Source organism: Sus scrofa, chromosome 8, assembly GCF_054392235.1.
Source record: "Sus scrofa isolate SSC_HxYL_T2T_F1_AM1 chromosome 8, Sscrofa_HxYL_maternal_Yorkshire_Landrace_v2.0, whole genome shotgun sequence".
NCBI classification, from domain to species: domain Eukaryota; kingdom Metazoa; phylum Chordata; class Mammalia; order Artiodactyla; family Suidae; genus Sus; species Sus scrofa.
This window is the reverse complement of record NC_139390.1, coordinates 82,214,752-82,236,497: the sequence shown is the minus strand read 5'-3', so window position 1 is coordinate 82,236,497 and position 21,746 is coordinate 82,214,752. Positions and strand designations below refer to the sequence as shown.

The window sequence follows — 21,746 nt, the reverse complement described above, 5'->3', positions numbered from 1 at the left end:
TCCAGAAATAGAGATGTCTGTACCTAAGCCTATCAGGGAAGACTTCCAAGTGGAGGTGGTATTTGAGGTGAGCAGAATTTTAAAATCAAAAGGATTGTCATCAAAATTACAAAACCCATCTGTAAAAATCTGTTATTAGGAAGTTCCTGTTGCAGCGAATCAGAAATGAATCCAACTAGTATCCACGGGGATGTCGGTTCAATTCCTGGCCTCGCTCAGTGGGTCAGGGATCCGTCGTTACTGTGAGCTGTGGTGTAGGTTGCAGATGCAGCTCAGATCCCGTGTTGCTGTGGTTGTGGTGTAGACCAGCAGCTACAGCTCCGATTTGACCCCTAGCCTGGGAACCTCCGTATGCTGCATCTGCGGCCCTAAAAAAGGCAGGAAAAAAACCACAACTGTTATTAGAAAGCAAAACCGGCAGTTCCCTGGTGGCTCAGCAGGTTGAGGATCCCACGTGGTCACTGCCGTGCCTTGGGTCACTGCTGTGACGTAGGTTCGATCCCTGGCACAAGAGCTTCCACATGCCTCTGGCACAGCCAAAAAAGAAAAAAAGAGCAAAGCTATAAAAATGATTTCAGCTTATCCTTCTGCCTCTTAATATACTTTCACCTGAATAAGTATAAGCAACTAACTGACATTTTAGATGGGAAAAACAGAAAATGTGGAAATTGTTATTATAATTAAGATTATGAAAACGCTTCACATTTTCAGTACCGTAGTGTTAGTTCAGTTATTTACACTCAGTTTTCCTCTTATTTAAGAAAACCCGTCATCTTGCTTTTTCTCTTCTCTTTGGCAGTGGTTGCCACGTAGCTTGTACGGAATAGTTGGGCCTTTGTTTCCTGTGCAACACTGGGCAGTTAACAAGGGTTCTGGACTCACAGCACCTCTCTGGTGGTCAGTGTAAAAACCAGACCTATAGGTCAGCGCTAACGAGGGGTCTAGTTCCTCCTTTCACTCCCTCCCGTGTATATTTTTTTCCCACTGCAAAACCATTAAAACTGAATTTGGCACTATTCATTATTTCAGAATGGAGGAGAAGCGCATAAGCCATCTGAATCATGGCAAAATGATGATTTGTACAGCTTAATAGGGGCATGTTCAGAGTGTGTCCTCACCAGCATACCAACCCTTGTTTTGGTCCTTAAAACTAGAATGTTTTATGGGAAAGGAGATAAACATGTCAGGAATGAGCTCAAAGATGTGACATCTTCGTGAAAGCTGGTTCCCATCTTTCCAAAGAACCAAAGAGGTAGCTCACTGCCTCGGCAAGTATGTCATTAATTCAGGAAGTGGTCGTGACTTTTTTTTGTATCTTAAAGAAAATTTAGGCTTTAGAGACGGAAGTGTCTTCAGAGTTCCTGTTGTGGCACAGTGGTTAATGAATCCGACTGGGAACCATGAGGTTTTGGGTTCGATCCCTGGCCTTGCTCAGTGGGTTAAGGATCTGGCGTTGCCGTGAGCTGTGGTGTAGGTTGCAGACACGGCTCGGATCCCGAGTTGCTGTGGCTCTGGTGTAGGCCGGCAGTTGTAGCTCTGATTCAACCCCTAGCCTGGGAACCTCCATATGCGGAGGGAGCGGCCCTAGAAAAGGCAGAAAGACGAAAAAAAAAAAGAGAGAGAGAGAGAGATGGAAGCATCTCACTTTCACAACGTACATAAATAAAAGAAACAGTGTCTCTCTTTCAAAGTCACAGAAATGGCAGTAGAAGAATCTCTAAAATGTCCAGAGATGGTCTTCAGATTAGCTCTGTGCGCAGATACAGGCTGATGGTGCCTTGCGTGTAGACTTTCTGATGTGATGAGTATTTCTTCACATGTCAGTTGCGTGATAATGGAAGCTTCACATAATATCCTGAGGATGGTTCAAAACCATCAAGTGTCACCATCACGTACCACCTCAAGATAAAATCATGCTTAGAGTCTTATTATTAAGCACCTGTTAAAATTTTAATTCTTTCAAAATAAGTAATCTGCAACTGATACAAATTCGGTAACACTCTAGGAATAAGAATATTTAAATAACAACAACTCCCTGCTTAACCGAATTAGATAATAGAGAATTTGAGAGTTCTTAAGAGTTCTCTTTAGCTCCCCTCCCACCTACCCACTTGGATCAGCCTCCCCTCTGTCAGAGGCTCTACTTATTAAAGCCTCAGGGTCATATAAAATCTCTGTTTTAACTAAAATATATCCTGGAAAAAGTTTATTTTAAAAAGTCTTTTTTTTATTCACCGGCTGCCATCACCCCTCCCTCCGCCGACCCCGCCGACCCCGTCTCTTACTCGCTTACTCAGTGAATTTTCCTTGCTGTAAAGCCTACTCTTCTTTGTTAACTTAGTAAAATGGTAATAAGTTCTGAGTATCTGGCTTCCTTCTCTGATTCAGCTCTGAGTGACCATCCATCCTGATAGAAATACCATGCCCATTCTTGAAATTCGCTATATATTTAAAGGCGGAAAGAATAATGTTGGAAATTACAGCTTTGCTTACTCATAGTCTGTCATATTTGTATATATTTTATAATTTATAACAAAAGTATTTTTACACGGTATTTAATAATAAACAGATAGAAGCCAGAAAAAAGAAGTGGTTTAACAAACACTGTCAGGAGTTCCCATCATGGATCAGTGGTTAACGAATCCGACTAGGAACCATGAGGTTGCGGGTTTGATCCCTGGCCTTGCTCAATGGGTTAAGGATCCAGCGTTGCCGTGAGCTGTAGTGTAGGTCGCAGACTCGGCTCGGACCTGGCATTGCTGTGGCTCTGGCATAAGCTGGCAGCTATAGCTCCGATTCGACCCCTAGCCTGGGAACCTCCATATGCTGCTGGCGTGGCCCTAGAAAAGACCAAAAAAAAACAACAACAAAAAAAATGCTAAGTCAGATATAGGCCATAAACTGGGGAGTGACAAGTTATATGAGGTCTAGTTTGGAGACTGCCCCCGCTTTTTAAATGATTTTAATTTTTTCCATCATAGCTGGTTTATAGCGTGACTGCCCCTCCTTAAAAGAATGTCTCAAATAACCTACTCAGATATTTTTAAAAGCCATAATGTTTGCTTAACTCTTTTAATGAAAAATATAATAATTTAAAAATATTTCATACAGGTGTTTAATCAGGAAGGAGAATTCATGTTGAAGTTTGGCTCGAATGGAGAAGGAAATGGGCAGTTTAATGCCCCCACGGGGGTAGCGGTGGATTCAAATGGAAACATCATCGTAGCTGACTGGGGCAACAGCAGGATCCAGGTAGATTCAAACGCTGATTTATTTCTTAAGAGTGGCTGGTATTTGCTGACGGCAAAGAATTGCCTGTCCCCCGAACTGGAATGTTTTCTGTTTATTCATTGGTTAGGTAATTGGCCTTAAATCAACAGAAGTACCAGTCTAGGGAGTTCCCCGTCGTGGCTCAGCAGAAACAAATCTGACTAACATCCATGAGGATGCAGGTTCAATCCCTGAATGAAAATGCAACTATTGCATATCAGTTTGTGGAATGCAGCTAAAACATTGCCCAGAAGGAATTTTTTTCCCTAGCTGTATTGCTATATAATTGACAGATAACATTGCAGCTGGTTGATTTGATACACTTATTTATTACAAAATGATAACCACTATAGCTTTACCTAAAACTTCCATCATGTCCCATAATTATCATTTCTTTTTTTTTCCTTTTTTCTCTGAGCTTTATTGAGGTGTAATGGACATACAAAACAATGGCACACATTTAATGCATGCATCTTGATGCATTTGATAATTACCATTTATCTTTTGTGGTGAGAACATTTAGTTCTACTCCTTTAGCAACTTTGCAAAACATAATACAGTTTACTATCATCACCCTGTGCGATGGAGTCCCCAGAGCTTATAGATTTTCTAACTGGAAGTTTATACCCTTTGACCAGTTTCTCCCTCATCCTCACTCACTGGTAACCACCATTCTACCTGCAAGGGAAATAAATAGCAGTAAATGCTACATTAGAACAGAGAATAAGTCAAATCAAGAACCCAAGCTCCCACCTCAGGAAGCTAGGAGAAGACCAAAACAAACCAGAGTTCCCACCACAGGGCATTGGATTAAACATGCGATTGCAGTGGCTCAGGTCACTGCAGAGGTACGGGTTGGATTCCCGGCCTGGTGCAGTGGGTTACAGGATCCAGTGTCTTGGCTGATGTGGTGTGGGTTGTAGCTGTGGCTCGGATTCAATCCCCAGTCCAGGAACTTCCATCCCCGGTCTCAGGGGTGGGCATTAAAAAAAAAAAAAAAAAAAAAAAAATTGAAAGCAAGCTGAAGGAAAGAAATAGTAAAGGTAGTATTAGAAATCAGTTAAATTCAAGACAGAAAGATAGAGGAAATTGATGAAACAGAAAGTTGGCTCTTGGAAAAGATAATGAAACTTGTAAGACTGACAAAGAAAAACCTAGTATCATTTCAGACCCTGCAGGCATCAAGAGGATTATAAGGAACTCTGAATTGGCATGCATCAATTTGACAACTTAGATGAAACTGACCAATTTCTCAAAAACTATAAACCCTACAATGCACCCAATATAAAGTAAATTATTTGAATAGCCCTATAGCTATTAAGGAAATTCAGTTCATAATTTCCAAACTCCCCCAAAAGAAATTTCCAGACTCAAATGGTTTCATTGGAGAATAAGTCAAATCAAGAACCCAGATGTTTAAAGACAATTGGCACCAGTTCGATTTCTTCCAGAAAATAGACAAGGGAATAATTTACAGTTCACTTTCCAACTCAGCTACTGATGCAATGATACCAAAGCTAGACTAAAATAGTACAAAAAAGAAAACTGTAGTACAGCATAAATTGGCACAATATTGTAAATCAACTGTAATCAAAAAGAGTGGATAAGCAATGAGAACCTACTGTGTAGCACAGGGAAGTATATCTAGTCACTTGTGATAGAACATGACGGAGGGTAATGTGAGAAAAAGAATGTGTGTGTGTATGTGACTGGGTCACTTTGCTGTACAGCAGAAACTGACAGAACGTTGTAAATCAACTATAATAAAAAATAAAAATCATGGGGTTCCTGTTGTGGCTCAGTGGTTAATGAATCTGACTAGGAACCATGAGGTTTCGGGTTCAATCCTTGGCCTCACTCAGTAGGTTGAGGATCTGGCATTGCCGTGAGCTGTGGTGTAGTTTGCAGACGTGGCTTGGGTCTGGAGTTGCTGTGGCTATGGCATAGGCCAGCAGCTACAGCTCCAATTGGACCCTTGGCCTGGGAACCTCCATGTGCTCTGGGTGCAGCCCTAGAAAAGACAAAAAGACAAAAAAAAATTTTTTTTAGTAAAAAATAAATAAATAAAAATCTTAAAAATAAAGAATAGACCATATTCCTCATGAATATAGAAGCAAAAAAAAATTTAATAGTAGAGTTCAGCAATATGTGAAAATCTTTCCATGGTCAAGTGGGGTTTTTTCCAAGAATGCAAGGCTGGTTCAGCATTTTAAAAAAATCAGTGTAGGAGTTCCCTTGTGGCTTAGCATGTTAAGGATCCAGTGTTGTCACTGTAGTCGCTTGGGTCACTGCTTTGACATGGGTTCCATCCTTGACCCAGGAGCTTCCACATGCCGCAGGCATGGCCAAAAAAGAAAACAAATCAGTTTAATCCACCATATTAAATGGCTAAAGCATAAAAATAATATGGCCATATCAATTGATGCAGAAAAAGCATTTGATAAGATTCAATACCTATTAATTTAAAAAGCTCAGAAAACTAGAAATATATATGAACTTTCTGAGTTTGATAAAAGAATGTCTATGAAAACCTACTGCTAACACCATACTTAATGGTGAAAGACTGAAAGCTTTTCCTCTAAGATCAAGAACAGGGCACTGCTCTCACCATTCTTAACGTCATGTTAGAAGTTCTAGCCAATACAACAGGAAAAGAAAATGAAATAAGAAACGTACAAATTAGAAAGAAAGAAACTGTCCCCATTTGCAGATAACGTGATTATTTACATAAAAATATATCAAGGGATCTAAGAGTTCCCGTTGTGGCGAAGTAGAAACGAATCTGACTAGGAACCATGAGATTGCAGGTTCAATCGCTGGCCTCACTCAGTGGGTTAAGGATCCAGCATCACCTTGAGCTGTGGGGTAGGTTGCAGATGAAGCTTGGCTCCTGCGTTGCTGTGGCTGTAGTATAGGCCAGCAGCTGTAGCTCTGATTAGACCCCTAGCCTGGGAACTTCCATATACCACGAGTGTGGCCCTAAAACAAACAAACAAACAAATATATATATATACATATCAAGGGATCTACAAGACAGTCAATTCCTAGAACTAATAAAAGAGTTCAGCAAGGTCACAGGATACAAGATCAGCATACAATAATCAATGGTATTTCTGTTGCTACCACAACAAACATGTGGAAACCAAAATTTAAAATACAATACCAGTGGAGTTCCCATTGTGGCTCAGCAGGTTGAGGACTTGATGTTGTCTCTCTCAAGATGTGGGTTCGATCCCTGGCCTGGCTCAGTGGGTTAAGCATCCGGTGTTGCCGCAAGCTGCAGCCTAAGTTAGGGTTAATGTCTGTGCGTAGGCCTCAGCTGCAGCTCCATTTCGACCCCTAGCCTAGGAACTTCCATATGCCACAGGAGCAGCCTTAAAAAGAAAAAAAAAAAAAAAAAAAAAAATCAAAATACTCTGCATCCTAAAATAAAAACAAAAAATAGTAAAATCAATACCATTTACAGTTGCTGAAAAATGGAAATATTTAGATGTAATAACAAAGCATGTCTAGTATATATATCTAAAAACTAAAATGCTAATGAAAGAAAGAAAAGAAGATCTAAATAAGTGGGGAGATGTACTGTTTACATGGATCGCAAGACTCAAGAAAAAAAGTCAGGCGTTCCCATTGTGTCTCAGCAGTAAAGATCCCAACTGGTATTCATGAGGTTTCGGGTTCAATCCCTGGCCTCACTCTGTGGGTTAAGGATCCAGTGTTGCCATGAACTGTGGTGTAGGTGGCAGATGTAGCTGGGATCTGGCCTAGCTGTGGCTGTGGCGTAGGCCGGCAGCTGCAGCTCCGATTTAACCCCTAGCCTAGGAATACTGGTGCAGCTCTAAAAAGACAAAAGAAAAAGAAAAAAAGTCAGTTGTTCCCAAACTGACATACAGGTTTACCACAAAATTTCAACAGAAATTCTTGTAGATATAGACAAAATTATCTTAAAATTTATATGGAAAGGTAAAGGGTCTAGAATAACTAAAACAATTTTGAAAAAAAAGGAGAACTAGAGGAATCCCTCCAGCTGGTTTCATGAGTTATTATTTAGCTATTATATAGCTGTAGTCATCTAGACTGTGTGATATTAGTGGAGGGATAGGCATGTGGATCAGTGGAACAGAAGAGACACCCACATACATACAATCAACTGATTTTTGGTAAAGGTGCAAAGGCAATTTAATGGAGAAATGATAGCCTTTTCAACAAATGGGGCTAGAGCAGTTAAGGTCTCCACAGAGAAAAGGAAATGAACCTCACCGTACATAAAAATAAACTCAAACAAGATCATAGACTTAAATGAAAAATGTAAAACTATAAAATTTTTAGGAGTTCCTGTTGTTGGCTCAGCAGATTAAGGACCCAATGTTGTCTCTGGAGGATACAGGTTCAACCCCTGGCCTTGCTCAGTGGGTTAAGGATTCAGTGTTGCCTCAAGGTGCAGATGTATAAGTTGCAGATGTGGCTTGGATCCAGTGTTGCAATGGATGTGGTATAGGCCTCAGCTGTAGCTCCAATTCTACCCCTAGCCCAAGAACTTCCCTATGCCACAAGTGTGGCCGTTAAAAAAACAAAACAAAAAACTTTTAGAAGATGATGTTTTAGAATACAAACTTTTAGAAGATTCTAAGAAAATCTTTGGGATATAGGGCTTGGTAAAGAATTTTTAGACGTGATACCAAAAATATGATCCATAAAAGAAAAAAATCAACACATTTGACTGCATCAACATTAAAAACTTTTACTCTATGAAAGACTCTGTTAAGAGGATAAAAAGACATGCAATGAACTGGGAGAAGATATTTATAAACCACATTACCAGACGAAGGACTTATAGCTAAAACATATAATGAGTCTCAGAATAAAAGAACCAAACAGTACAGTTAGAGAGTAGGCAAAAGACATGAAGAGAAGTTTCACTGAACAGGTCATTATGCACGTGAAAAGATGTTCTGTATCACTAGATGTTGGGGAAGTGCAAACTAAGACTCTGATGAATTATTACTATGCACTTGTTAGAACAGCTAAAATTTAAAACATTGATAATGCCAAATGCTGGTAAGCATGCAGAAAAACTAGCTCTCTCATACATTGCTAGTGGGAATGTAAAATGATAGCCTTGAAAATAGTTGGGCAAGTTCTTAAAAAATTAAGCACACGCTTGCCATAAAACTCAGTAATTGCAGGGGCATTTAACCTTATTATAACCTAGTAAATTGTTATGCATAGAAGTTTTATTTGGAATGGCCAAAGACTGAAAATAACCAGTATGTTTTTCAATAGGTTAGTGGCCAAACAAACTGGTATAGCCACTCTGCGGAATATAAAAAGACTAATGACACACCTAACTTTGATGTATGTCAAGGGCACAAGTTGAGTGAGAAAAAGCCACTTTCAAAACATCACATGCATGCCTCAAGTGCGGCCCTAAAAAGCAAAAAAAAAAAAAAAAAATCACATGCTCTATGATTCCATTTTGGTAACATTCTCAAAATGACAAAATTATACGGAAAGAAAATAGATTTGCGGTTGGCAAGAGTTAGAGGTAGTGGGAGAAAGGGAGTAGGTATGACTATAAAAAGGGAGGAGTTCCCTGATGGCCTAGCAGGTTAAGGATTAGGCATTGTCACTGCCAAGGCTCAGGCTGCTGCTGTGGCCAGGGTTCAATCCCTGGCCTAGAAACATCCTCTGTGGCCAAAAACGGCAGCACAAGGGAGATCTCTGTGATGATGGAAGAGTTCTGTGTATTGACTGCAGGGGTTACCTGTGATAAAATGACGTGCACACATCCCAGCATGAATTTCCTGGGTTTTTTATTGTGCTACATGACAGAAGATGTAACCACAGGGGGGAACTGGATGAAATGTACACAGAATCGCTCTGTACTATCTCTGCAATTTTCTTTTGAATCTATAATTATTTCAAAACTTAAAAAAAGAACCAAAAAAAGTAATATTAATAATGAATTTAAATATGTTTTCATGGTTTAGGAGCAATGATATCATGAATGGCATTTGGCATTTTGATTGGATAGAAATAATCATAAAACTGGTTACATTCCAGAAAAAAAAACAAAACAAAACACTAAAACGCTATTTTATGGGAGTTCCCATTGTGGCTCAGCAGGTTATGCACCCAACTAATATCCATGTGGATGTGAGTTCAGTCCCTGGCCTCACTCAGTGGGTTAAGGATCCGGCATTGCAGTCAGCTGTGCTGTAGATTGCAGATGTGGCTTGGATTCCACCTTGCTGTGGCTGGGGTGTAGACTGGCAGCTACAGCTCTGATTCGACTCCTAGCCTGGGAACTTCCATATGCCACAGGTGTAGCCCCCCAAAACAAACAAAACAAAACAGAAAACCCCCACTATTTTGTGATGAGGTCTGTAGTCTTTGTCAGACTATCAGAGGGGCCCATGATGCAAATAAATTTGATTTTCCTCTAAATTAAAAACAAAGCTTTCCAATCCTCACTGAAGGAAGACTTTTCTCGAATCTCTCTCTGTAGTCATTGCATGGACCTAAACATGCATTTACAGACGGGGCAGTTCATCCTTACCTGTGTGGTTTGTATAGGTTAACTGTAAGACCTAGGCGCTTTCAGGTGTCTCTTTGAGGACCGCCATGGCCAGCAGTTTGAACCTGACACAGGTATCTACTTCGTAGGAAAAGGGCTGTGAAATGCAGCACTGAATGGGGAGTTCCCGTCGTGGCTCAGTGGTTAATGAACCCAACTAGTATCCATGAGGGCACAGGTTTGATCCCTGGCCTTCCTCAGTGGGTTAAGGATCTGGCCTTGCCATGAGCTGTAGTGTAGGTCGCAGACATGGCTCGGATCCTACATTGCTGTGGCTGTGGTGTAGGTCAGCAGCTATAGCTCTGATTCGACCCCTAGCCTGGGAACCTCCATTTGCCTCGGGTCTGGCCCTAAAAAAGACAAAAGCCAAAAATTTAATAAATAAATAAACGTAGCACTGAATGCTTTTATTTCTCCAGTATATTTATCTTGCTTAATTATCCCAGTAGACATCGACATTTGAAAGAGGCATTCTGCATCTGATGGGAAGCCAGAAGCAGACAGGGAACTAGGTCCACAAAGCAGTTCTGTTAGGGCCACAGACACTGAGTTCTTTATATCGTGTCTCTCAGAGCACCTGGCTAGTTACCCTGCCTTTTGAAGCCCCCTTTGCACCAACCAGAATGGTCGGAAGAAACCAGTCTGGGCCTGTGAAGGAGAAGTGTGCCTTTTATTTCCTGGAAGCCTACAGACCAAAGAAGATCCAAACGGATGTGCTGAACCACTGACTTGGTCTAACATACTCTTTTCTGGAAAGTAAAAAAAAAAAAAAAATCATCTCTATTTTTTCTCCTTACACATTGTGACTCAGATCATTCTTCTATGGTCCAGCTGCTGATTGGGAATAAAAGAAGGCTCTGAGGCTGGAAGGGGAGAAAGTGAGAAGTAAGGGTCATTTATTCTCCAGGCACCGTCCAGGGCTATTACCCCCATATGTGAGCACTGTCAGAATGTGAGGGAGATCCTATGGCCCACGGCATGTCCTTGTCATTGACCTTGGAGCATAGACGAGAGGAAAAGCCAGGTCCGTGGAGGGGGAGGGCTTGTCTGTGATAATGACCTAAACAAACCTGGAGGGGTTGCACACAGGCGTTTATATTAAAAACATTAGCATCAAGGGTTTTCTAACCCCGACAGTAATAACAGCATCCTATTACTATAACTTTTCCTTTCCCACTCTGACTTTATATTTACAGGTTTTTGATGGAAGCGGATCGTTTTTGTCCTACATTAACACCTCTGCTGACCCACTCTACGGCCCCCAAGGCCTGGCTCTCACTTCAGACGGCCACGTGGTGGTTGCAGACTCTGGAAACCACTGTTTCAAGGTCTATCGGTACCTTCAGTAACAGTGGGCAGCTGGACACCCCCTTACAAAGTTCTTACCCTAGAAACTGGAATGGATTTCTCGACGCAGGACCAGATGATACTAGACTTTACGTACTGGAAGGAATCATCGTGAACTTTCCAAGGTCATTTCTGAATGTAACGATTTCCTTAAAAAAACTGCATATCTGATTTCTGTAATCCACACTTAGGGTTGAAGAAAAAGAAATCTCTTCTACTGAATCTGTAAAAAAACAAAACAAAAAACTGCAAAGTTTTACTCCTGTGGACTATGGCTTATAGGACAGGGATTTACGTAGTAAAACTAATTTTGCAAGTCAAACAGGCATTAAAAAAGCAACTAGAATATTTAAAGGTATGTGTTAATCCTGTGAGTGGTAGCTTTTGCGCAGAGCTTCCAAAAACAAGATCGGTTATAGTTATATATTTTATTTAACCTTGGTCACAAGACCCAGGGGATCTTCTAACCTCACTTTTACAGTAGGTGTACCCTTGTGACATTTTGGGGGGGGGGTTTACCAATCACTGCACATAAATTACTTTAGGAAAAATAACTTTGTCTTGCAAAATCCTCCCATCTGGGATTAGCAAGGCTCTTCCGTTTCGCACCTGAAAGTCAATGCAAATTCCCCATCCTTTTTGAGTTGGATCAGAGATCTTCGTGTGTTTTTTTCACCTCTCCCCTGCTCACTTGGTATCAAGAAAACAAAGTACATTTTCAGGGAAACCTGAAATCCCTAATACTTTGAAAAGCCTATTACAATGGCGATGCTACCTTCTGGTAAACCATCAGCCCCGTGAACTCCAGATTAACGCACTGGAATGTCATCAAGGAAAAGTCAGTCGCGTTGTCTGTGCCATGTTCTCACCTGTGTCTCTCCTCTTCCACTTCATGAATGCAAAAGCTTTACCTCCTGCAAAACGTCAGCACGTGCAGTAGGACACCAGTATCCTAGGACAGAGAGCCATAAGCAGCCCTTTGGAGAACTGATGGTGTCAACCAAAGACATGTGATTGCTTAACGGTTTCCCCTTAGAAAGCAAGTGTTACCAAAGTTGTGTTATCTCGAAAGCATTACAGGTAAGGGCATGTTATGGTTATTTATCGTCTAATGACTAGTAGAGGCATTAAAGGACTATGTATACATGATTAGGGTAAGGTAGAATGTATCATATATATATATATATATATCGTTGAATCTTCGGTGTTTTAAAATAGGCAGCACTCTGAAAGACAGAAGAAGACAGAAGCATCTTCAGCACATTCCTTTACTGCACAGTTTAAAGCCGTCCGAGTAGAGCAAAGCCCTAAAGCAGATTTAATTTTTGCCATTTTCCAGGAATGCTGGTATCAGCTGACTTTTTGTCAGAAAATGGCCTTCTGTGCTTTCAAAAATAAAACAGAACAAAAAACAGGTCGAAAGAAAAGTTGAACTTGTTGCCTTTTGTTGTTGTTGTTGTTAGGGCTGCACCTGTGGCATATGGAGGTTCCCAGGCTAGGGGTTGAATCAGAGTTGCAGCAGCCGGCCTGCACCACAGCCACAGCAACACTGGATCCAAGCCACATTTGCAGCCTACACCACAGCCACAGCAATGCTGCATCCTTAATCCACCGAGCTAGGTCAGGGATCGAACCCACATTCTTGTGGATACTAAGTCGGACTCTTACACAACAGGAACTCCGAACTTGAGTTACACTTAATTTAAAGTAAGTATAGGAGTTTCCTTGGGGTACAGCAGGTTAAGGATCTGGCATTGTCACTGCTGTGGCACGGGTTCAATCCTTGGCCCAGAAATTCCATGTGCCCTGGGTGTGGCCCCCCCAATTTTTTTAAATAAAAAATAAACTAAGTATAAATGCGTTTTGAAAAATGTTAAGAATCATTTAGTCAATCGTTACTCTGTCACTGATGCTATAAAATAAGACGTGGCCTATTTCCACTGTTTAACTTTCTACTCAGTTCTACCAAATAGGATGTCATGTTTGACATTTTCGGTAATGACTTTGGGACCTTTTTCACTGAAAGCACCTTAGCACTGTACTTACTATAAGACAACATTTCCCACATGTATAACTATGTGAATGTGATGCTTATTGCTGATTAATTTCTAATTCCGCCATTCTCTTATAGAGGACTTTTTTAAATCGAGAAGGGAAATCTAGCTACTTTCAATTATCTATCAAATTTATTATGCCCAAATCAACCTCTTAAAAACATTTTCTTCAGCCAGATTTACATTTAGGTTTCATATTTTCTTAGGTAGAGTTTTCAAAATATTTGAGTCTGTGACAAAGTTGTAAAATTCAAGAACATTTTTAGAACGTTAAACTAAGACATCGTATTCTAAAGTCAGGGACCTAAGCCTTTGAATTTAAACATTCTTATTTAATGAGTGCTTGTTGGGTGCCAGGCCCTGTTCTAGACACTAGAGATACAGTGATGGATAAAACAGACAAAATTCCCTGCCCCCTTGGAGCTTACATTCTAGAGAGGGAATCCCATTTTACTGTTTACTAACATTCTCCGTAAAAGATAAGCTAGACGCTTGATAGCTCCTAAAATGTCTAAAAGTAAACTTTTAAAATCGGTAAAATTCATTTTAGTTTATTTTTTCACAAGTGAAAATGGTTTCCTATTTTAGATTGTGTCCTAGGCCATTGATCTTAAGACTAGCTTACTTAAAAGGGTTTTATTGTGGTTTTTGGCACATTTAAATTATACTTGTGAATTTGGAAATTAACCAGCTATCCAAACATATCAGACTGGCTATCTCAATAGTAGATGGAATACAGAGCTAATTTTTTTCCATGCCAGTATTGGAGTGAAACTGAAATGAAAGAAAGAGATATTATAATTCAGACCTGTTCCACTGTCTGTTCCTAAAACACATGGGCACTCCAGGAAACACCATATTTTCGCCAAAATATGGTTAATCTTAAAATATAGATAAGATTTCAAAATTGGATACATATGTGCATTTACTGTATTTCCCAGTAAGCATATCTTAGGGGAGAAAAGTGCTGCTGCTAAGACACGAATAGACAAGATTTCAATGAAGTTTTGTCACATTCTATGGAAAATGGTTTCTAGTAAACTGAGAAGGATATTCAAATAAGTGAGGCTTCCCCCCCCCCCCGCCGGGCTACCATTATTGTTTGATTTCTCTTTGTCAAGTGTACAGATCCTGTCATACATTCATGATAAGTAGCACTGAAAAGAGACCCATTCAGATTTCCCCTGGGCACTTATGGCAGAACGTTGCCAGTTGGAATGTAAAGGTCGGTGACAGTGCACTCCCTCCCCCGTTACAGATGTCCGTACCTGCCTCTCCCAGACAGACCTCCCCTGCTGGACACGGGAGGTGGGTGGAGAGTCACTTGACCGTCTAGAAATGAGTGAATAAAAAGCCTTTATGACTATTAACCATTTTTTGGGGGAAAAAATGGTTCTTGGTATTTTGTTCAAACTTTAGCCTTCAGCAACTAAAGTCTCCACATTTCCTTATTTTAATTTCCTCTTTGACTAGATTTGAGGCAAGTAAGTACTAAGACGTCCATGCAACTAGAACACACTTGCTTCTGCAATTAAGTATACAGGGTATGTTCTAATGGAGTGAACTGGAATAGCAGTACACTAGCAAGTGTCTGTGGAGCCTTAACATGGAAGGATTCACATAAATGCTTTGGTAATACCTATCGAGTTCATTGGAAGACATAGCAGATAAATGTCAGGTAATCTGGAGATGACTTCAGATGGGAAAAACCTTTCTGGACATTGGGACTCTTAATATCCTCCCTTCACCAGCTTCTGAAAAAGGAGGGCTATTTTTAGTTTAATCATTGAAAAGTAAGACCTTTCCAGGTAGGATAAAATCAAAGCTATTTGCTGCAAACATTGTCTCATTTTGCTTAAAATCAAAAATCGTGATACTGTTGCATTCTGTAAATGTCGCAGGGTTTTAAACTTACAGTTATTTTAATATTTTTGATAACTAGGAATCTAGCATTGCCATAAAGGAAACTAAGTGCCCAATAAAGATGTGTTTGGTATAAATAAATAATTTTTTTGGTTTTGTTTTAAATGACAGTAAGCTACAAATCATGGTGTTAATCTTAAATTTTCTGAAGATGAATTGTGTGGCAGTGATTGTGTGGTCTGTTTGTGGAGAACGTATGAAAGCTATTCCTGTTTGAAAATAGGTGAATAAATTGGCTATGTTGTTCCAATGAATGTACAGCACGTCCATTAACTTTTGAAAGCAACACAGCCTTAAACTCAATGTCTTTGCTTTATGACACGGGAATGTTCTGTCATCAACAGAGTGTATGCTTAGAATTCTTTATATCATTCTCAATTCTATAGCCTTTCAATCCTATGTAATGAGGATGAGGGGTTTTTGCTTCTTCTTTTTTTTAATTTTGTACATTCCATCTTTATAGGTCTGTTTCATACGTTTTGTGTAGAGAACACTAAGTCTTGCTCTCTCTGACACTGACACGGATAGATTCTCACCATTTGTTCTTTTATGAATCAAAATGCTGACTGCCTATTTAAAGAAAAGAATGAACGCTGTGCATCAAAGTGTTTGTATGTTCGTAGCTACATACGTACCACAGTATTTTGGATGCTTTAGTCTACAATAAATCTTTAAATTAATTGTCTTGAAACATAGGAGAAACAAGATTTATGTGTATATCTTGACCATGCACAAAATCTCAAATCATTATAATAAAGCTTGTTTTCTCCATTTCCAGGGTGAATGTTTATTTATTTAACCTATTGTTCTCTTTCTTAGTGAAGGAAAATGAAGGTAAGTTCTAGAACATGTGGAAGCTAGCAACACTTCAGCCAAACTGTTTATACTAGTGAGAAAAGGCTTAGTAAATGGGTTTATTTTCCTAATTTCTCTTTCCAATAGTTTGCTGCTGGTATATGGAAATGCAACAGATTTCTGTATAGTCATTTTGTATCCTGCAACTGTACTGAATTCATTTATTAGTTTAATAGTTTTTTAGTGGCATCTTGAAGATTTTCTATCCATAGTTTCATGTCATCTGCAAACAGTGACAATTTTAATTCTCCCTTTTCAATTTGGGGTCCTTTTATTCCTTTTTCTTGTCTCATTGCTGTAGCTAGGGTTTCTAATGCTATGTTGAATAAAAGTTTTCAAAGTAGGCCTCCTGGTCTTGTTAGATCTTAGAGGAAATGCTTTCAGCTTTTCACTGTTGAATACGTTGACTATAACGTTAATTGTGGGCCTGTCATATAGTCTTTAATATGGTGAGGTTTTTCCCTCTATACCCACTTTGTTGAGAGTTGGGTTTTTTTTTTTTTATGATAAACAAAGGCTGAATTTTGTCAAAAGCTCTTTCTACACCCATTGAGATGATTTCTATTCTTCAGTTTATTAATGGGGTGTATCATGTTGATTTGCAGATTTTAAACCATCCTCGCACCCCTGGAATAAATCCCAGATGATCATAGTGTATGATACTTTTATGTATTGTTGAATTTAGTTTGCTAATATTTTATTGAGGATTTTTAAATCTTATGTTCAGCAGTGATATTGGCCTGTAATTTTCTTTTTTTCTGTGATATATTTGTCTGGTTTTGATATCAGGGTGCTGCTGGCCTTGTAGAATGAGTTCAGAAGCATTCCTTCCTCTGAAATTTTTTGGAATAGTTTTAGAAGTATAGATGTTGATTCTTCTCTAAATGTTTGGTAGAATTCACCTACAAAGCCATCTGGCCCAGGTCTTGTAGAGCTGTAAACTTCCCTCTTAGAACTGCTTTTACTGTGTAAATTTTGGATTATTATGCTTTCATTTTCATTTGTCTCAGGTATTTTTTAAAATTTATCCTTTGATTTTTTCAGTGCTCTGTTGGCCATTTAGTAGCATATTATTTAGCCTCCACCTGTTTGTGTTTTGAAGTGTTTTTTTTTTTTTCCTACTTAATGTCTAGTCTCATAGCATTGTGGTTAAAAAAGACACTAGATATGATTTCAATTTTCTTAAATTTACCAAAGCTTGTTTCATAGCCTAGCATGTCATCTGACCTGGAAAATATTCTGTGTATACTTGAAAAGATGTATTCTCTTGCTTTTAGATGGAATGTTATATATAAAAGTCCCTCTGGTCTAATGTATCTTTTAAGGCCAGTATTTCCTTATTAATTTTCTGTCTGGATGATCTGTCAGTTAATGTAAGTGGGATATAAAAGTCTCTTACTATTATTGCATTATAGCCAATTTCTCCTTTATATATATATATGTATGTATATATATATATATATATATATATATATAAAATATGTATTTTAAATTGTTACATCTTCTTTTGGGATTGATCCCTTATCATTATGTAATATCCTCCTTTGTCTCTTGTAACAGTCTTTGTTTTAAAATCTATTTTATCTGATATTATTAATGCAACTCTGGCTTTTTTTGATTTACATTTGCACAGGATACCTTTTTCCATCCCCTTGCTTTCAGTCTGTGTGTGTCTTTGGATCTGAAGTGAACCTCCTGTAGGCAGCATATATATACGTCCTGTTTTTGTATCCATTCAACCAGTCTTTGTCTTTAGATTACAGCATTCAGTCCATTTACATTTAAAGTGATTATTGGTATGTATATATGTGTTGCCATTTTGTTAATTATTTTTGGATTTTTTTATAGTTTTTTGTTCTCTTCCCTTATGATTTGATTACTATATTTAGTGTTTAGATTCCTTTCCTTGTGTGTATCCACAGTAAATTTTTGGTTTGTGGTTACCGTGAGGTTTACATATAGAAAATAGATTCTTCTAAGTTGCTAACTTCCTAATTTCAAACACATTTTTAACAACCCTGCATTTTTACTCTCCTTCCCTCACAAATGCTATTTTTGACATTATATTTTACATCTATTTGTTTTATGTATCCCTTAACTGCTTAATGTGGATGTAGATGATTTTACTAGTGTTTTTTAACCTCTCTAATAGCTTTGTGCATGGTTGATTTACTACCTTTACTGTATATTTGCCTTTACCAATGATATTTTTTGTAATCTTCATATTTCTAGTTGTGGCCTTTTCTTTTTTGCTTGTCTGTAAAACTTTTGATCTCTCCATCAAATTTTGTAATAATGGCAGGACGGGCACACAGCTGTTAGCACATGACCATTAGTGCAGGACTTATAGAGGTCCTGCTCTGCCAACAACTCTGCCTCATGGCAGAGTGTGGTGAGAGGCAGACTGCGGGCTTTTCTACAGGGCCCTCCAGCCTCTGGCTGGTGGGTGAGTTGGAGGTGGCCTGGGACAGGCTGAGGGCTGTGTCCTGCAGCACTCCAGAGCCCTTGCAGCAGCTGCCCACTGGACAGGCCCAGGCCCCACCCCCACAACCTAATGACAGTGGCAGTCTGCCTGGGTCACAGTCCATGAGACCTGGTCACTGTTTGCTTGGCCTAGGGAGTCTGAGGACTAGCTGGGTCCTGGGCACCTTGCTTCCTCAGTGATGACAGTTGAGCAGAGTCTTTGGACCTGGACCAGAGGGCACTGCTAGCTGAGAGCTACCTTTTCAGCCAGGCCTAGGCATTGATGGGAGGACCCAGGCTGGGAGCTAGGCAAATGCTCTTGGGCAGGGTGACCAGCCCCAACCCTTGTCCCCTGCTCTTAGGCAGGGCCTAGACCCCAGAGGGTGAAAGTCAATGCTTGGGACCTTGAGCAATAAGATGGGGTGGGGGGAATCGCTTTGCTTCAGAACAGAAAATAACATGCATTTTGATGGTGATTTACAGAACATCGTGACCTCTCTGTGACCTAACCTATGTGGACAGATTCAAGAACAAAGGATCCAACACCAAGAAGTTTGCAACAACTAACCATGCCCCTCCTTCACCTTTCTCATAGAAGGGCTTTGCTGAAAGGCTTCAAGGGGTTCAGGTTTTTAAGGCATGAGCCACCTGTCTCTTTGCATGGCCCTGCAATAAACCATTCCCTGCTCCAAATTCCAGCATTTTGGTATTACTTGGCCTCACTGTGCATGGGCACATGGACATGCGTTCAGTGACAACTGGAATGAGAGCCTTGGCTGGTAGAGGATTCTTGATTGTAGGTTTTTTGGTTTCACCACTTTAATGTATCATACCATCCCTTCTGGCATGCAGAGCTTCTGCTGAAAAGTCAGCTGATAGTCTTATGGGAATTCCCTTGTATGTAACTTGTTGCTTTTCCCTTGGTGCTTTTAATATTCTCTCTTTATCTTTAGTTTTTGCCTTTTTAATTATAGTGTGTCTTGGTGTGGTCCTCTTTAGGTTGATCTTTGGGACTGTCCATGCTTCCTGGAGTTGGATGTCTATTTCTTTTCCCAAGTTAGGGAAGTTTTCAGCTATTATGTCTTCAAATATATTCTCTGCCCCATCTCTCTCTTCTCCTCCTGGGAACCTTATAATGTGAATGTTAGTGCACTTGATGTTGTCCCAGAGGTCTCTTAAATTGTCCTCATTTCTTCCCATTCTTTTTTCTGTTCATCTTTGGTGACTTCTACTGCTCTGATTTCCAGATCACTGATCCATCCTTCTGTATCACTTAGCCTACTCTTGATTCCTTCTAATGCATTTGTCATTTCAGGTATTGTATTATTCAGCTCTGTTTGGTTGTCCTTAAATTTTCTCTTTTTTAAAAACTTTTAACTTTTCTCTCTGTTCATCCATTCTTCTGAGATTTTTTTTTTTTTATCACATTTGCTATAGTTAGCTTGAACTCTTTCTAGGGTAGATCACCTCTCTCCATTTCATTTAGCTCTTCTGAGGTTTTGTCTTTTCCTTCATTTGGAACATGTTCCTTTGTTGCCTCATTTTGCCTAACTTGCTTTTTGAACCCTGATCTGGTTGGCTGTGAGGCCTTGCTTTGTGTGGAGACTGCTGGCCAATGATTGGTAGGGCCAGGTCACAAGGTGGCTGGCTTTGGAACTTCAAGGGCCCTTGGGGCTAGTGCTGGCTGCCTGTTGGATGGAATCATTCATTGTCCAGGAGATCCTGGGGCTAGTGCTCACCCACTGATGTGTGAAACCAGGTTCTAGGGTCTAGCTGCAGAGCACAGAGGTCCCAGAGCTGGTATTGGATCACTAGTGGGTGGGGCCAGTTCTTGACACAGCTGGCTGTGGGGTCTAGAGTGTTGCAAAATGTGTGTTGGCCTGCTGGTGGGCAGGGCTGAGGCCCAACCAGTCCCAGGGCTGGTCCTGGCTTGCTGGTAGGTGAGGCTGGTCTGAACAGCAGGCTTACTGGTAGGTGGGTCCAGGGCCCAGAAGATTCTGGGCAGAACTTGGTCCCAGGGTTTTCTGGCTGCAGGGCCCTGGGGATCCCAGATCTAATGCCTGTGTATCTGGTATGTGGTGTCGTGTCCTGGGCCCTGGTGGGTAGAGCTGTGTCCAGGGCTAGCTGTAGGCACAGAAATTCTTAATGCTGTCTGTCTGCTGGTGGATGGGCCTGGGTCCCTACCCAGTTAGTTGCTTGGCTTGAGGCATCCCAATACTGGTACCTCCAGGCTGGTGGGTGGTGGTGGGGCTGGGTCCTGAGACTAAGAGACTAGAGGGAGGATTCTAAAATGGTGCTTGCCTCTTGGGAGAACAGTCTTCCATAAATGGCTTGCTGCCAGAGTCTTTGCCCGCAGGGCGAGTTCCAGTTATCTCCTGCCTCTCTGGGAGATTCTCCAAAATCAACAGGTAAGTCTAAACCAGGCTCCTTTCAAATTACTGCTTCTTCCCTAGGGCCTGGCAATTTTGTGTGCACCCTTAAGAGTAGAGTCTCTATTTCCCTCCATCCCCTGGGTCTCCCAAAAGTAAGTCCCCTGACCTTCAAGGCCAAATACTCTGGGGGCTTGTCTTCCCATTGCAGGTCCTCCAGGTTTATGAGACCAACATGAGGCTCAGATCTCTCACTCCTTTGGGAGAACCTCTGCAACTGTAATTATCCTCATGTTCAGGTCACACACACACACCCAGGGGTAGGGCTCTTGACAGTACTGTGACTCTGCTCCTCCTGTCTCATAGTCCTTTCTGTCTGTCTTTCTTTGGCCACATGCACAATATGCAGAAGTTCCCAGGCCAGGGATTGAACCTGAGCCATAGCAGTAATAATGCTGAGTCCTTAACCATTAGGCCACAAGAGAACTCCTTTTTTCCCCCCTTTCCTTCTTTATATCTTTAGTTGTAGGAGATCTTTTCTGCTAGGTTCCAGTCGTTTCATAATAGTTGTTCTGTAAATAGTTGTGTTCTGGTATCCCCTTGAGAGGAAGTCTGCTCAGGGTCCTTCCACTCCACCATCTTGGGAACTCCCTCTCATCCCAAGGTGCCCCACAAGTCTTGAGAATAGACAAGTTCTCAGTCTTGAGTGGTGTATGGACTTGACGCTTGTTCTTTTGTTTTCTTGTAAAGGACTCTTGTGTTTCTTCATTGATTATAAACAAGGCTTACACAAGGCATATAGTATTTTTACTGATGAATGTACAGGGTTTTTGGTTTTTCATTAAGTCTTGTGATTTATATTTTGTGTGATGAAATGAACACTAAAAT

The 21,746-nt window shown here is 40.4% G+C and overlaps 1 protein-coding gene and 1 long non-coding RNA gene across 38 annotated transcripts in view; one reads left to right on the top strand and one right to left on the bottom strand.

The window, feature by feature from the left end:
- The window catches only part of TRIM2 (tripartite motif containing 2), a 191,670-nt gene extending 175,728 nt beyond the window's left edge, over window positions 1-15,942 (top strand). For all 37 annotated transcript variants that reach the window (XM_084972648.1, XM_084972641.1, XM_084972635.1 and 34 more), the window contains 2 exons: window positions 3,112-3,252; window positions 11,044-15,942. In XM_084972648.1, coding sequence (XP_084828774.1) covers window positions 3,112-3,252; window positions 11,044-11,196 — 294 coding nt within the window. In that variant the 3' untranslated portion in view covers window positions 11,197-15,942. The remainder of the gene's footprint in view (window positions 1-3,111; window positions 3,253-11,043) is intronic.
- Window positions 3,580-10,710, bottom strand: LOC146400901 (uncharacterized). Its single transcript, XR_014812804.1, has 2 exons — window positions 10,645-10,710; window positions 3,580-7,108 (listed from the first exon to the last, which is right to left on the bottom strand). It is a non-coding gene; the product is annotated as an uncharacterized LOC146400901 (long non-coding RNA).
- Window positions 15,943-21,746: the final 5,804 nt, after the last annotated feature.